The following is a 14,589-nucleotide window of genomic DNA, read 5'->3' as shown; positions in this document are numbered from 1 at the left end:
AGAGGTGACATAAACAACCAAATACCATTTGTAGCAAAAGAATGAAATTCACTGTATTTTTCATTCTTTTTAATAGGCACCCATTGAATGTCCAGGTTCAATTTAAAGTTCTAGTGTTGACTTTTCATTGCTTGGGAACTCAGGGCTTACAGAACATCCTCTTCCTATGCACACTCACTGATTCCTTCAACCTGCGATAGTACATGAAGTGCTCCTCCCAAGTGGGGTACTGCAGGCCTCCACAAGTGAGCAAGGCCTTGTTAGAAGCAGCACTCTAGTGATACAATGCCTTCCCCAGAGAGATCTGCCTAGCACTGACTCTAGTATCTTTTCAGCACCAGTCAAATAACTGGTGCTGTTGACCGTAGCTTTTAAAATTGCTTTAGCATTTGTGACTTATCACACTGTGTTTTCCTTTATTGGTTTGAACATATCTGGTGTTCTAATGCTGTATTTCTTTCCTTTCCATTCCATTCTTCAGTTCTATTCAAACTCCCCACCATCATGACCCACCCAAAGAACTTTTTAAAATAAACTTGTTAAATAAATAGGCGCAATTTCAAAAAGAGTAAATTAGGGTAGATTGGTTGGATTATAATTCTGTCTGACAATCAAAGGCAATGAGGTTCACCATAGATAAACTGGTTATACATATGGTGGTATCGTAAGAGCTAAATGAGCACTTTCCGTCTCAGAGGTGTTAACATCCATTGGGTATTGTTGGTTTTAGTATATTCAGAAAGGCGGCACAGTTGCTTCAAGAACTGATCTTCTTACACATATGCACATCACATGCCTATTCACAGTGAAAGGAAGCTGAGAAAACACGCAACCAATTTTCATTTCCAGTAAGGGGAAACAAAGAAGATGACAGACTTGCACCAGAATGATGCCTGGAGAGGTGATGGGAAATGTCCTGCGAACTACAGTATGTTGTGCAGTACAGTATGGTTGTGTTTCTCAGTGTGTCCTCAGGTGCCCCATACACACAAAGCCCAGACCGGCCCGGCTTGGCCTTTCACTCACTGACACACTAGCAAACCAGCATTACCAGCTTCACAGCCACTACTGTAACTGCAGGATTTTCTAGGAACAAGACTGAAAGCCAAGAGTAACCAAGCCCATTCCATAAAGGCGTCCTTCAAAGGGGAGTGGAAATTGTTTTGTGATTCATCTAAATAAATGCCCATCTTTAATAATCCAAGTATAATAACCACATAGTAACAACATCCACCAAAAGGTTTCTCCTGAGGACATAAAATACAGGAATTACTTAAGAGTATACAGAAACATAAACAGATAAGACACACATGCCAAGCTCAAATGTTCTCCTGGAAGGTATTTTACTGTAGATTGTCTCTTGATACATTTTGTGTTAGAAACAGCTCTTCTGCAGAAGGCAAACTATGAGCAAATTACATCTCAGTGTGTACATTTCAGTAAAGAAAGGCAGGACGGGAATTAAACCTTCCTTTTGAAAAATTCAAGAAGCTCACATTCCTCTTTTAAATAAGGCATATCACTGTACCGTCTGAATTAAAACAACCCCTTTAAAACAACTTTAAGTACATTTCATTATCTTTAGGCACATGCCTATTTTTGAATTCACATACGTCAGTATCACAACTCCTCCAAAGCTGTAATGAGGGAAAGTCAAAATGAAAGCCAAGTAAGTTTTGCAGTTTGATTCACAACAAACACACACACATGCACATGAACACACACACCAAACTCCCCACCAACTATCTTTCCATTTTTGTTCTTTACATTCTGTAAATATCTCTCTTTACAATCTTTATTTCCAACTACTGTTGATGGGATACAAACAGTAAGGTACTTGATGTATAAATACTGTTTATTTAAATAATATTGATGATGCCCTCTGAATTGAAGAATTGAATGATTCAAAACTGACTACAAAGGCCTTGTATTGACAGCACTACAAAAAGATTTATCTACTTATACGTAATAGTATAAATGTTCATTAATTTAAAAAGCCCAGAAAAATAAAAATGATATGGCGAGGTATCATACTGATATCTAATTCGTATCTATTTGTTTATAATTGGGGGGGAAACACCAGGCAGATTCAGCTTTTTCTTTACCCTCATTCCCAATATTCTAGAAATATAAGATCTTTATAATGTTGACTGTCTGCAGAGGGGAAATCTCTAAGTTTAAAAACTACATTCTTAATTATGTTATTTCCAGAATACGCATTCGCAGAGTTACTAAAAGCATCACACACATATTCATCTAGCTTTCATGCATAGGTACAGTCTCAAACTCACCGAGTCTGCTGCACTGATTTCAGTGCAACTCAGGAGGTTAGTCAGCTCAACTGTAAGCTTCATCAAAAGCCAGAAACTCAAGAGAGTCGGGCTAGCTTTCTCCTTTCGCCCACCCCTCCCCAGCATTCTCCATAGACAACAATTCAATGTTTTATTCTATTGGACTCAGAAACAAATGTTCTTATTCTTTCTGCCCTAATATATGATACTGAAAATGTCTGCACATTCCAGAGTGCTTTGGCAACTATATTTCTAAGAAGGTTCTGAAAGCTGGAAGGAAATGACCTAAGCCTAGATAACTAACAATGCAGGATTCTAAGTACAATCCACTGTCTGAAACAGGTCTACTTTAGTTATAACACTCTTAAACCAATAGGATATGTCTAAAGTTAATCTGTAATCCCCAGCAAATCCTGTTTTGCAAAGATGATTTTGTTTTCCTCTTTGGTTTAAAACATATTACATGTTGTTTTTTACTTTTTTAAATATTATTATGCCAAAGCATTATTGCCAATGAGGGGATTTATGTAAATTAGCATCTCCTCCAAAACTTTTACTTCTGTTTAAAAAGTTTTCAGAGTTAAAGAATCAGCTTCAGCAAGTAAGTAAAGTTAAATATATTTACAACATTAGATTTGCATTAGGCAAACATATAAATGGGTAATGCATTTTTAAACAATTATAGCTAATATTCCCCAGAAAAATCCTTCCCAACAATAACATAATTAATTTTGCAACATGCTACATTTCTTTGTCTGAACTTTCCGTTTGCATGCGCATGTATGTTTGTGTTTGCAAGCTTAGCAGCAACAATATTATGAAAAGCCTTTTTAAAGGAAAAGCTGTGGAATGTGGGGGGGGGGGGGACCGAACAGTCAGAAACTATTTACCTTTCAAAGTACCTCCTATGACCATTCGTTTTAAAATTACATTCCTGTTACAAATTCCATCATTATTGGGGGGGGGGGGGGGTAGAATTGTCTTCACCTAACAAATCTTTTTCTAATCAAAGAATTAAGACACAGACGCATAACATCCGTGCATACTTGTGTTCATTCAACTACTTAAACCGATGCGGTGTGCATACATATCTTTCTCCCACTGTGTGTGCTTGACCTCTGTCCACATATGGTTTGATGGTGTCTCTAATAACCAAGCTTTCTCCCTTTCTCTGACCAAAAAATGCAAACATCAGGCCTCAATATAAAAACTGTAAACCACAGCGTTTTATGTTACACAACACAGAGGCTTTTTTACCCTTGCAGCATAAAGGTCAGATTTGCTCAAGGCTTCCCTTTCGCCCCCTCCTGCAACTCCCACCAAAACTTTATTAATCCAAAACTAGTTAAAGAATCATTCCCAGCTACGACGGTCGGTGGTACGTAGCGTTTCACCGACAGCTCATGACATTTTCTGAACCTGTGATTCTGAAAGAAGTTTTAAAATTGTACATGAAAAGTTGTGCTTTTATCTGTGTGCGACTCACAGTTTAAAAAAGAAATACATGGGCAGAGACTCTGGATCAGTTCAAAGAAAGTTAGACTTAATCTTGTGTATTTTGGCGCCTTTTCTCTGCCAGCTACTGTACTGAAGGAGGGGGGGAAGGACTTGGAGATCTTGTCTGTCCCTTCTCAAGTTCAATGGCAGCAGCAGCAGCAGGAAAAGATGGCCATGTTCACAGCTCTAATAATAATTCAGATCACGCCACATCGGCATCTTGTGTCAAAGTCGGACTGGCTTCCCCCGCCCCCTTCGGCCCAAGAGCTGCCAAGTCTTCACACACTCTGCATTCAACCACAACTTAATGGATGGGATATTGTGCATTAAAATGTGGCCCAGACACACGGGCGAAGAGAGGACGAGCCGAGAGAGGAGGCACATCCCATGGAAGAGGAGTGGAAGCCAAAAGAAGAAAAGAAAACGTACCATTTCCCAGACAAAATAGGAAGCAGCACAATATAAACAATAAACAAGCCCCCCCTCCCCTCCTTCCAATGCAATGTAAAGGTACAAAATAAATAGACAAATATTAGGTACATCCTGAGACATATTAAATGTCAAGCGAACAGTGAAAATGCATAAATGTATTTCTTCAAAACTCTGCAAGAAACAATGTATCCACATTAATCTTAATATATATATTATTAGGACTATAGCCCCCCTCCCCAAAACAAATTAGTCAAAGGGACCAAACAGTGAAAATGCATAAAGGTATTTTCTCAAAACTCTGCAAGAAACAATGTATACACATTAATTTAACATAATATATATATATATATATATAGGACTATACCCCCCCAAAGCAAATTACTCAAAGGAGACCAGACATGTATCCACATAACAGCCGCAAGAAGGTAAAAACCAAGCAGACTACAAAGCTGAAAATTAACCCACATTTCATATTAATCTCCTCCAATGTTTAACAGACAGTTGCCAGCCCAAAAAAAAAAAAAAGGGGGGGGTGGTGGTGTAAAGAAAGTTGGAAGCAGGAAATGTAAGACAAGTCCAGCACTTTTTGGACACAAACTGCCATCAAACTGTTTCCTGGCATAAAAGTGTGACCCACATTCAAAAGCTGCCAAAAATTAAAAATAAAGGGGAAAAAAGGGGGGGGGGGGAGGAAAGCATCAAAATATAACTACTAAAAATAAATAATATAATTCATCCAGCAAATTAAATAGGATACCAATGAATGACAAAGGGGAGAAAGGGGGGTTTAAAGTCAGTCTCCCAATTTGACACCAGAATGAAAAAGGTCAAGTTCACCAGGAAAAGCCAACAAGGCATGGTTGTTGTTGTTATTATTATTACTATTATTATTATACAATTTTTTTAAAAAATAAATGTAAAAAGAGAGTACATATAGTACTCAGTGCCACATACCATTGTAGTGTATTGCATTAAACGTGTGGGATGATCCTGACTGCTGTAGTAGTAAGACACAACTCGGTTGGCTTCACATTTCTCAACAGGGAAAAGAAGAAGAAGAAGGAATTGCATGCATTTCTCTCTCTCTCTCTCTCTCTCTCAAAAGGGTTTTGTGGACTTTTTTTGTTGTTGGGACTTGTCCAAGACTTGTTCTTATATACTTATAGATTATAAGTATATATTATTTATTAACCAGTAGTAGTAGTAGTAGTAATTGTTCAGTTTGTTTGTTTGTTTTTAAGGCAATCAGGAAAAAGAAAATAATAATAATCTTATTATTATTACTATTATTATTTAAAAAGGCTTGACTGGAGGAGTTGTTTTTTGGGGGGGAAGAAAAAATCAGCAGCAAAGGTAAAAAAAAGGAAGAGAAAAAAGTCTGCAGGCAGAGAAGTGAGTGGCCCCAGCCTCCTCCTCCTCCTCCTCCTCCTCCTCCTTCTTTTTCTTCTCCTCCTCCTCCTCCTCCTTTCCCTCTTTTCCAATCTTCCTTCCTCTTTGAGTTGCAAAGGCTGAAGAAGAGAGTAGGCTGTGGTTTGCAGACTTGAACCTGGTCCAGAAGAGGCTGAGCCCTTTTTTTTTTTTTTTTTTTGCAAGTGTGTGTGTAAAAGTGTGAGTGTGTAAGTGTGAGTGTGTATTGCTTGCTCCCTCCCTTTGCTTTGCTTCCCTTGCCTTCCCTTGCTTTGCTTGAGCCTTGCCTCTCCTCCTCTGCCCCCCTCCCCTCCCCTCGCGCTGTCTGGCTGCTCTCTCTGCAGAGTGAACTGGCGGGACTTGGCTTCCTTCCACCTAAGCTCCGATTGGCCAGCCGCTTCCCCTCAACCCACCAATCAGCAGCCAGGGCTCTCGCACCAGCAACCGCCCCCCTCCCCTCCCTTTCCGAACCCGTGGGAAGCAGCGCGGCTCTTCGCTTCCGCCTGGCGGCTGCTTGTTAGAACGCTCACCCCACCCCTTGGAAAGAAAAAAAAGAGAGGGGAGCTATTTGCATATTCATATCCAAGTAGCCAATGAGAAGCCGCGGAGCCGGAGCCATCAAGGAGGACGTTCCAGACAGGGTCAAAGACCCTGAAAAATCAGCGCATGTCAAAGGAGTCTGTGCTGCTGCTGCTGCTGCAAGGGAACAAAAGACAAGAGAGAGGGAAAGCAAGGGAGGGCAAGGCTGCAAAACAAAGTGGAAGCCCTTCTTGCTCTATGTAGAACTATGCATAGAGTATATGTAGACTTCACATATGTATATAGCAGCCTTTATTTTCCCATATATATATATATATATGTTTTTGATAGGGTTTCTCTTTGGTTGGAACGTTTTAAAAACATAAAATTAATTAAAATAAAATTTAATGGGATCCCAATATTGTTTTTCAGTGCTTTTTAAATCTCTTTTTTTAAAAAAAAATCAATCTCAAATCAATCAATAGACCTGCAATAATAATAATTATAATAATAATAAATTTTATTTTAACAAAATATAATGGGATCCCAATATTGTGTCTCAGTGCTTTTCAATCTCAAAAAAAAATCAATCTCAAATCTTTATTTACCTGTAATAATAATAATAATAAATTTAATTTAATCTATTTAAATTTTATTTATATAATTCCTTTCCAAAGGATCGAGGCGGTTTACAAAACAAATACATAACAAAACTAAAATTTCAACCCTTGCTTTAACCAAATACCAACATCAAAATACAGTTTAAAATAATTTAAAAATTTCAAATAGATACGATTAAAATAGACAAATTTAAAGTGGGCAGGAGCGGGGGAGAGATTTGGGGGAAATGACTTTGAAATGTATATATGGGAAGATGACATGTAACATAAGACCAATATAAAACAGAAAGGTTTCGTTGTATTTAATTATTTTCGTATAATGTACGGCATAGGAAGGTTTATTTTATCTGTTTTAATTGATGGTATGTACGGCACTGTGTAAATTTACAGCGCTGTATAAATAAAGCTTAATAATAATAATAATAATGTGCATAAAATTAAGAATGAATTTAAGTCGTCAGACTGGATTACAACATTTTTTAATATTATTTTATTTTTTCCGGTTGATGGCAAAGAATATGGGACTCCCTTTTAATGGAAAAACTTTCTGGCAGAATGGCATTCCCCCAATGGAAGCGGCATATCACTTCTGTAGCGGATTTATTAATTAAAAAAAATTAAAAAACACTTATATATAACAAGACGTGACAAATGTAACAAAACAAAACCGTAGACACCTATTGAATACAATTACATACGGTCAGCCCTCTTTATCCATGGATTTTTTATCCACGGATTCACGCACCCACGGCTTGAAAATATTTAATACGTATATGAATTTCAATAGGGAAACCTTGATTTTGCCATTTTATATAAAGATATCATTTTACTTTGCCATTGTATAGAATAGGACTTGATCATCCACGGATTCTGGCATCCAGTTTTGGAACCAAACCCCAGCAGATACCAAGTCCCACCCACAAATACTACCAAAGATCTTAGGCTTCTTTAAATTTCTCTTTGAACTTTTCTACCTTTGTGGACTTTTTATTTTCTCCTTTAATTTGAATGCCATGCCACCTATTACACATACCTTTGCTATCATCTACACTTCTTTGTTGCTCTCCACCTTTATGATTCCCCCTATTTTTCTCATCCTGATGACTCAATGTATGCATTGATATAAGTGACTATAACTTTCATTCAAAGAAAAATGGTCTCCCTTTTTGGCTTTTTTAAACCCCACTTCATATTTAAATCTGTTAACCATGTACACCTCTTGGGTGGGATGTGTTAGAGGAAAGATAAATTTGTTTAAACCTTGTAATCTGTTTATAGACTGTTCTTGGGTTGATCTTATTATTTAGTTTTAATCTTAGTCCTTTTATGTATATTTTTTAAATGAAAGATTAAATGTATTCTTTTTTTAAAAAAATAAGCAAACAGTTTTAATATTGTAATAGTTTTAATTCTGTTTTAATTGTCACTTCTGTATGTTTTTAATTGTTGTTGTAGCTGTGTGCCTTCGAATCGTTTCTGGCTTATGGCGACCTTAAGGCAGTGAACCTGTCATGGGGTTTTCTTGGCAAGTTTCTTAAGGATGGGTTTGCCATTGCCACCCTCTGAGGCTGAGAGTGTGTGACTTTGCCCAAGGTGAGTTTCTATGGCCGGGCTAGAATTCGAACCCTAGTCTCCAGAGTCCAATGCTCAAGCTACTACACCATACAGGCTCTCCATTAATTGTACTGTGCTTTTAAATTGTAAGTCACTTTGAATTCCAATTTTTTGGAATATTAATAATAATATTAATATATTAATAATAATAATTGGAAAGAAGAATGAACTCGCTAGTAGAAATCCCAGTTGCATCACAATCCCATGCATCAGAAACGAGTCCCATTGAGGTGAGTGGGACTTATTTCCAGCTCAAATGTGCACAGCCCTGTGGCAGCTACACTTTGGTGGTAGTTTGCTATAAATCACAAAAGAGAATGACTAGCAAGTTTTGTGTATAAATATAAAAAATAAAATTTATTTAAGGAGTGACACATAGACCCCACCAAGCGAAGCATCCATTAAAGCAGTACCTGTCCATGAGCGTCGTCTGGGTCATCAGCGTCTCCTGTTAAGTTAATGAGAATGTCAGATGTGCAAGGAATACAGAATTAGGAGGCTCCTTCTGGAAGTACACAGATTTCAATGAAGGCTGCTCAGTGACCGGAGCTGTTGAGAACTGCCACTTCATTTAGGGAGTTAAATGTGAAACAGAGACAAGACTCTGAAAGCCTCCAGTTTTCAAAAGTGTACCAACAATTGCATTTTGTGTTTCCTCCGTTCTAACAGTCAGATGTAGTTTTAACAGCTCTACTGACATCTTGGTGCCCAACTTTTTTTTCCCCTGAGTTGAATGATATAAACATATTATTTCCTGGAAACATCAGTCTGGTTCAACCCCAATGAGAAGAGAGGAAGGACAGGAGAAAGAAAAGAAGTAAGTCTAAAAGTTTTTTATTAAAGAAAAAACTAAAGAGAAGAGAAAAATGAATGCACCAATTTGATCAGTCTCCCAGATCTTTGGTAATACTTTATAAAATGCTTTTCACAATAATGATACAAAATACATTGCGGATTTAGTCATTGGACTGCAGCTATTTCAAGCTATCAATACTGAAGTGTAATGTAAATTAATATTTTCTAAATAAATTATGTGTCCGTTTTAAAAGGCTTTTGGCCCAAAGCATTCCCGTTGTGTAATTGTGCAATAGACTAGCATTCTTATAAAGTGCAAAATTATATTGTAAGCAAGAATCTAAAACATACAGATTCTCAGATGTTACCTTAGTCAGGTTCACTTCAGAACCTCTAAATTGTCTTTGACTTGATCCTGTGAATAGCCAAGATTTGGCTAAATACCTTGAACAAAGTATTGTTTTTAAAGCTAAAAATAATTTCTATTAACCAAAGACAGTAAAAGTGCCATATGCAAATGCTGGATTTTGCTGTTGTTGTTGTTATTAATGGAAACTAAACTTCTAAAAATTAATTTGTGCTCAAATGAACAATAAAATATTAACACAGGAGGGGAAAGCCACCCTGAAATTTGATCTGATTTTTCACCTCCTCCATTCCATACATTAAAAAAATATCTGCAGTAGAATATAAATCCGAACTATGCCATGCTTGCTTCCCTTTGTTTAGAAGAGCAAGTGGTTGCTGGGGTAGTCTGTGGCATGGATTTTGCAAACTGCGAATTCTCCTAGCGGTGAGGAAATCTCTGGTTGTTTCAAAGTTGAAAAGCCGTAAACCAAGACTGCCACACATTATATAGCACACTTTATTAAAAGTACAAATACATTACAGGTTTGCTTCTTAGACAAAAGCTTGAAGCCTCATCAGTGATGTGAGTGATGTGAACCCTTTATGCAGACAGGGAAAACAGCCCTGAGCAGGACATGAAGTGAGCCTATGCGGATGCAACAGGCACAGAAGCTACTAGCTTTCATGATGTAAGCAACAGAGGCACTGCAGAAACAAGCTCACCACCCTATTTAAAAGACCTTTCAGCTGTAATCCATAATAACTATACGAAGACATTTAAATATCTTGTGTCTCATTTTACTGATTTTCTAAAAATTAAACAATATAATATCATCCTGGTGGCATGACCCTAATTCTGACAGTCAGGTGCATAGCTTGCACAGCATTCTTGTGCCAGAAGCCTTAAAACTGTGCCATGCATTTGAACTGAATCACAGAATATGCAGAGAATGGAAATATTAAACAATTTAACAAGCAGCTTTTCATGATACCCAACTTATCCCAGTGAAAATGGCGTTTGATACACAGTACAAAACATCAATTCTTTGAACCACTTTTTAATATCTGTAAAGGACAATAGCAAAGTTACTGATATATACCCTGAAGTCTTCAAAAAGCTTGTCTTTTTTTTTTTAGCTTTGATCTGAAGATTGAAGCCCCAGTTGTAATCTTTACACTTCACTAAAATCCACTAAGCCATGCTTCCACACAACTTCTTTTCACTCCAACAAATTTAATCCCCCCCTCATTCCCCCAATTCAATAAGAGGAATACTTCCTGCAAGAAACATTCTGCCAAAATAGATAGATTACATTCTCAGAGTCAGAGCTTCCGTTATTCAATTATAGCTATTATAAAGAGAAGGTCTTTATTGGAAAGGGCACAAAAGTTATCAGAGGTATTTAGAAGAAAGCCCTTTCATTAACAAATGATAAACCCAAATGTGTTGTGTGTTGTTGTTTTTTTCACCCATCACTAACAAAAGCCTTACATTAAAATCCTGGCCCCGTCTTTTGTCCACGTAGGTTAATTGAATGACTCTTCCCATTTTTAATGTAGTTGTAATATTCATTCACTAATACTGCCAGGGACAAACTATGATTTCATTGTTGACAGGTAAACAGAAAGATATTTAATTATTTGTTGTTTTAAGACAAAACTTAAGAAACTCTAAAAATCAAAACAAAAAAATAACATTTTAGAATAAGAAGCTACTATAATTCTGTCTCTGTACAGCTTGACTTGTAATATTCAATAGGAATTTTAGTGTGGTTTGACATACAGCTTTTACTACTAAGGAAAAAAACTGTTTTTGAAAACATATCAAGAGAGTCTACGTTGCTTACATTTTATGTTACATTCAATGTATTTCATTTAAAAAATCCTACATTGTTCAATACCTGGTTGCCTTAGCCCTCTTTCTTCATCCTCTTCCTCACCTTCCTAGAAACTACAATGAACTACAGTGTTCCTCCCTAACATTCACAAGGCCTCATTCTGAATGACTTGAAATCCTGCACTGAAAACAATTAAAATAAGATTGATAAAATACAAGTTAAAAACTGGAACAAGTAAAACCTACAGGGGGTTAAATCCCTATTTGTTACCATAAATGAATCTATATCTTTATAATTTCCTTTCTGAAAGTGACAAGACAAGACTTTATTTGCTTGAATATGGATTTTTTTTTGGGGGGGGGGGTCAGTGGTCACCTTATTTTAAAATATATTTCAGAAATGTTGTTGTACTAAAACATTTAAGTTTAGAAAACAGTAGTTCAACTTCAGATATTTTAAGTATGGCTTATACAAGTTTACATTAAATACTTTAGTCGGTGGAGAGGATCTCCAGCAACGTACCTATTGTTAGTGCAACTATACTGATATAATTTCAGACAAATACATGGGCAAATAAATAAACTTAAAGGAACTATTTGGTTTCAAATATCACAGAAAGGGGAAGGTCAAAAATAAATAAATATTGCTGTCATTGTCTTTACTTGGCAACATTTTTATCACGATGTCTGGTGAACCGAGCACCGTTATGAAAAGTCAAGGTTTCACGAAACAAAACAATGAAAGTGTCAGGCAAACCTGTTAAGTTAGTTAAAATAATATTGATGTCTTCTTTATATTTTCATGAATAACTTCAGATCCTGAAATCTCTACTTTATAGCTGTCAGTGAATGTTAGCATTGCTCTGTCTTCCTCTTATCTCAGGGAAAGATGAGGCCTCTATCAGATGGCTTGATCAAAGAAAACACTGACCCTATGACAAGTGATTGTTATGATTCTGGATAACAGCTCAATAGACGACTGTATTCAGGAGACCTGTATGGGGATTATACATGCTGCTTGTATTGTGGCACTCTCAGAGTGGACTATCTCTTACATTAAAGAATGTTACTTCAGTTGTAGGTGCAAGCTAAGATACTCTAATAAGGCAAGTTCACTTTGCATGTCCTCATTTATAATCTGCAGCATGCTTGCTGCATGATTTCCTAAAGAGAGAAAGTTCTTGATCTGGCAAAGTATGTAAGATTAAGACCCAAAGGCCACATTTTAAGAAAGAAATTAGTAGTGATGCAATCTTAATTTGCTACACAGAGAGATTAGGAAACAACGAAGAAATGTAATCTGTAAACTGCCACATGATACACTGTCAGATTTATTTTCTGTGGAGGGGAAGGCACTGGTAAGCCTCTGAAAAATCTTGCCAAGAAAACCCCATGATAGGTTTGCCTTAAGGTTGCTGTAAGTTGGAACTGACTTGAAGCCACACAACACCAAATACTCTGCATAACGCAAGTCAGTCTGAAGAAGAGGTCAAATCCATCAACCAAAAGTCAGTTATGTCTAAACTAAGGGAATCTATGCTGATCCCAGTTATGATAGAAGAAAGCAGGCACTGCATGAACTTTAGTGGATGCTTAGAACCATTTTTAGAGCATTGTACACTTCGTATGATGCTAATTATCATCATCTCGGTTTTGGAAACGTAAACAAAAATAATGTTATTAGTGCTCACGTAGGATTCAGATAAGGACTACTACACTATTGTAACCTTCACATATATGTCCTATGAAACTTATTTTAAAATTAATAACTTCTAAAACACTACAAAGATTACCAGATTAAGATGAAACTGATGCAATAAGAGTGGCATTCACCTGAGCCGCAAGACAAGTGAATGCACTTCGCAAGTCACAGATTGCAGCAACTTTACATTAACCAGCCTTTGTCCTTCAACACCATCGTCACCACCCTGCAGTCTTTTTTTATCTGTGCTGATATTTGTGGTTTACAAGAAAGAAAGAAAAAGGCAACCCTTTATTTAAATATGTTGTGTTATCACAGTGATATGCTTGGGTATGCATATATGGGTATACTAATATGCAGCACCAAATAAGCATAGGAAGACTGCATGTCACAAGAGGACTGCATTCACTCATGCACACTGCGTAAGACCTATTCATTTCCATTCGTTAAGGAAACTGCCCAATCCAAAATGATATATCTGCAGTCATCTAGGCTGTCAAATGCTCTGGAACTAGGCCTAACGCGGCATTGCTTCCTGTAACAAAATTCCCATGGATTGTAGAGACCATAAACTCCAGGTAGAGCACCTACCCAGGAAAAGGCAAGTGCCAAAGACCACAAAGGAAAGAGCAACTTGCCAGACACAGAAATGGTAAGGGGACAGGAGTCAGTTTCTTGATCCAGACCACAGCAACATCTTAGACCAGAGTCCAGAAGCCTTCATTTCCTCTATACCAGGCTATATAACAGTGGGGTTGACATCCCAGCTTCCAAAACAAACTGCCATCTCCTCTATTTTTATTTCTGGAAAATCCCAAATATCTCCCAACTGTTGGATGGCGGGCGGCCCTCTCCTCCTGGCAGCGTGGGCTGCGAAGTGGAAGGGCTCCCACAGAGAGCTTGGTTTCGAGGTTTGGGAATTGCTCTCGGCCAGTTTTATGGGTCTCTGGAAGTTTCTCCCTCTTCCTGCCTGACACCTGCTGCCCGAGGAGCCTGCCAAGCATGCCAGCGTCTCAGGAGCAGATGCAGATGTGACAGAAGTTATCACAAAAGGGTTTGTTCTTCCAGACGTGTGAAAGGAATGGGCCGACGGTTGGCACACACAAGGCTCTGTTGCCATGCACACGCCTCAGCTGTTGGTGTTTTCCTCTTGGCTTGGTTCCTACCCTTCTCCCTGCCTCCCACCCCTCACCCTGGCCCTCTGCAGCAGCCACTGCCAGGCTGCCTTCCCTGTTTGCACACTGTTCTGCACTTTTGTCAGGACCCTGAGGTCCAACAGGAGCCTGATGCAAAGACATACGCCAAGAATGAAAGAGTCCAGGTATTTAAACAACCACCCATGGTTACCCTAAACCTTCTTTATTGCATCAATGTAATTTCATATTGGGGAAGGGGAAATAATGTTGTTGCTGCTATTGCTACCCATTGCTAATCTACTGCAACTCACCCAGTGCATTCAGAGATTCTTTCTTCCCAGGAAATATCCATCTCTATACTGAATAGACTTACAGCATCTCTACATGATAC

At 37.8% G+C, this 14,589-nt stretch overlaps 1 protein-coding gene across 9 annotated transcripts in view; it reads right to left on the bottom strand.

Moving 5' to 3' along the window:
• Nucleotides 1-14,589, bottom strand: part of NFIB (nuclear factor I B) — a 328,904-nt gene that overhangs the window by 230,313 nt on the left and 84,002 nt on the right. For 6 of the 9 annotated variants that reach the window (XM_089489498.1, XM_089489511.1, XM_089489574.1 and 3 more), the window contains exon 1: nt 5,175-5,636. The exons of the other annotated variants lie outside the window; for them this stretch is intronic. In XM_089489498.1, the coding sequence (XP_089345624.1) occupies nt 5,175-5,291 (117 nt within the window). In that variant the 5' untranslated portion in view covers nt 5,292-5,636. Of the gene's footprint in view, nt 1-5,174; nt 5,637-14,589 lie in introns of those variants that run through there. 9 annotated transcript variants of the gene reach the window in all.

This window comes from Sceloporus occidentalis, unplaced genomic scaffold (assembly GCF_023333645.1).
Source record: "Sceloporus occidentalis isolate IW3139 unplaced genomic scaffold, rSceOcc1.0.p SCAF_1, whole genome shotgun sequence".
Lineage (NCBI taxonomy): Eukaryota > Metazoa > Chordata > Lepidosauria > Squamata > Phrynosomatidae > Sceloporus > Sceloporus occidentalis.
The sequence above is the reverse complement of the archived record's forward strand: the minus strand, read 5'-3'. Positions and strand labels throughout refer to the sequence as shown.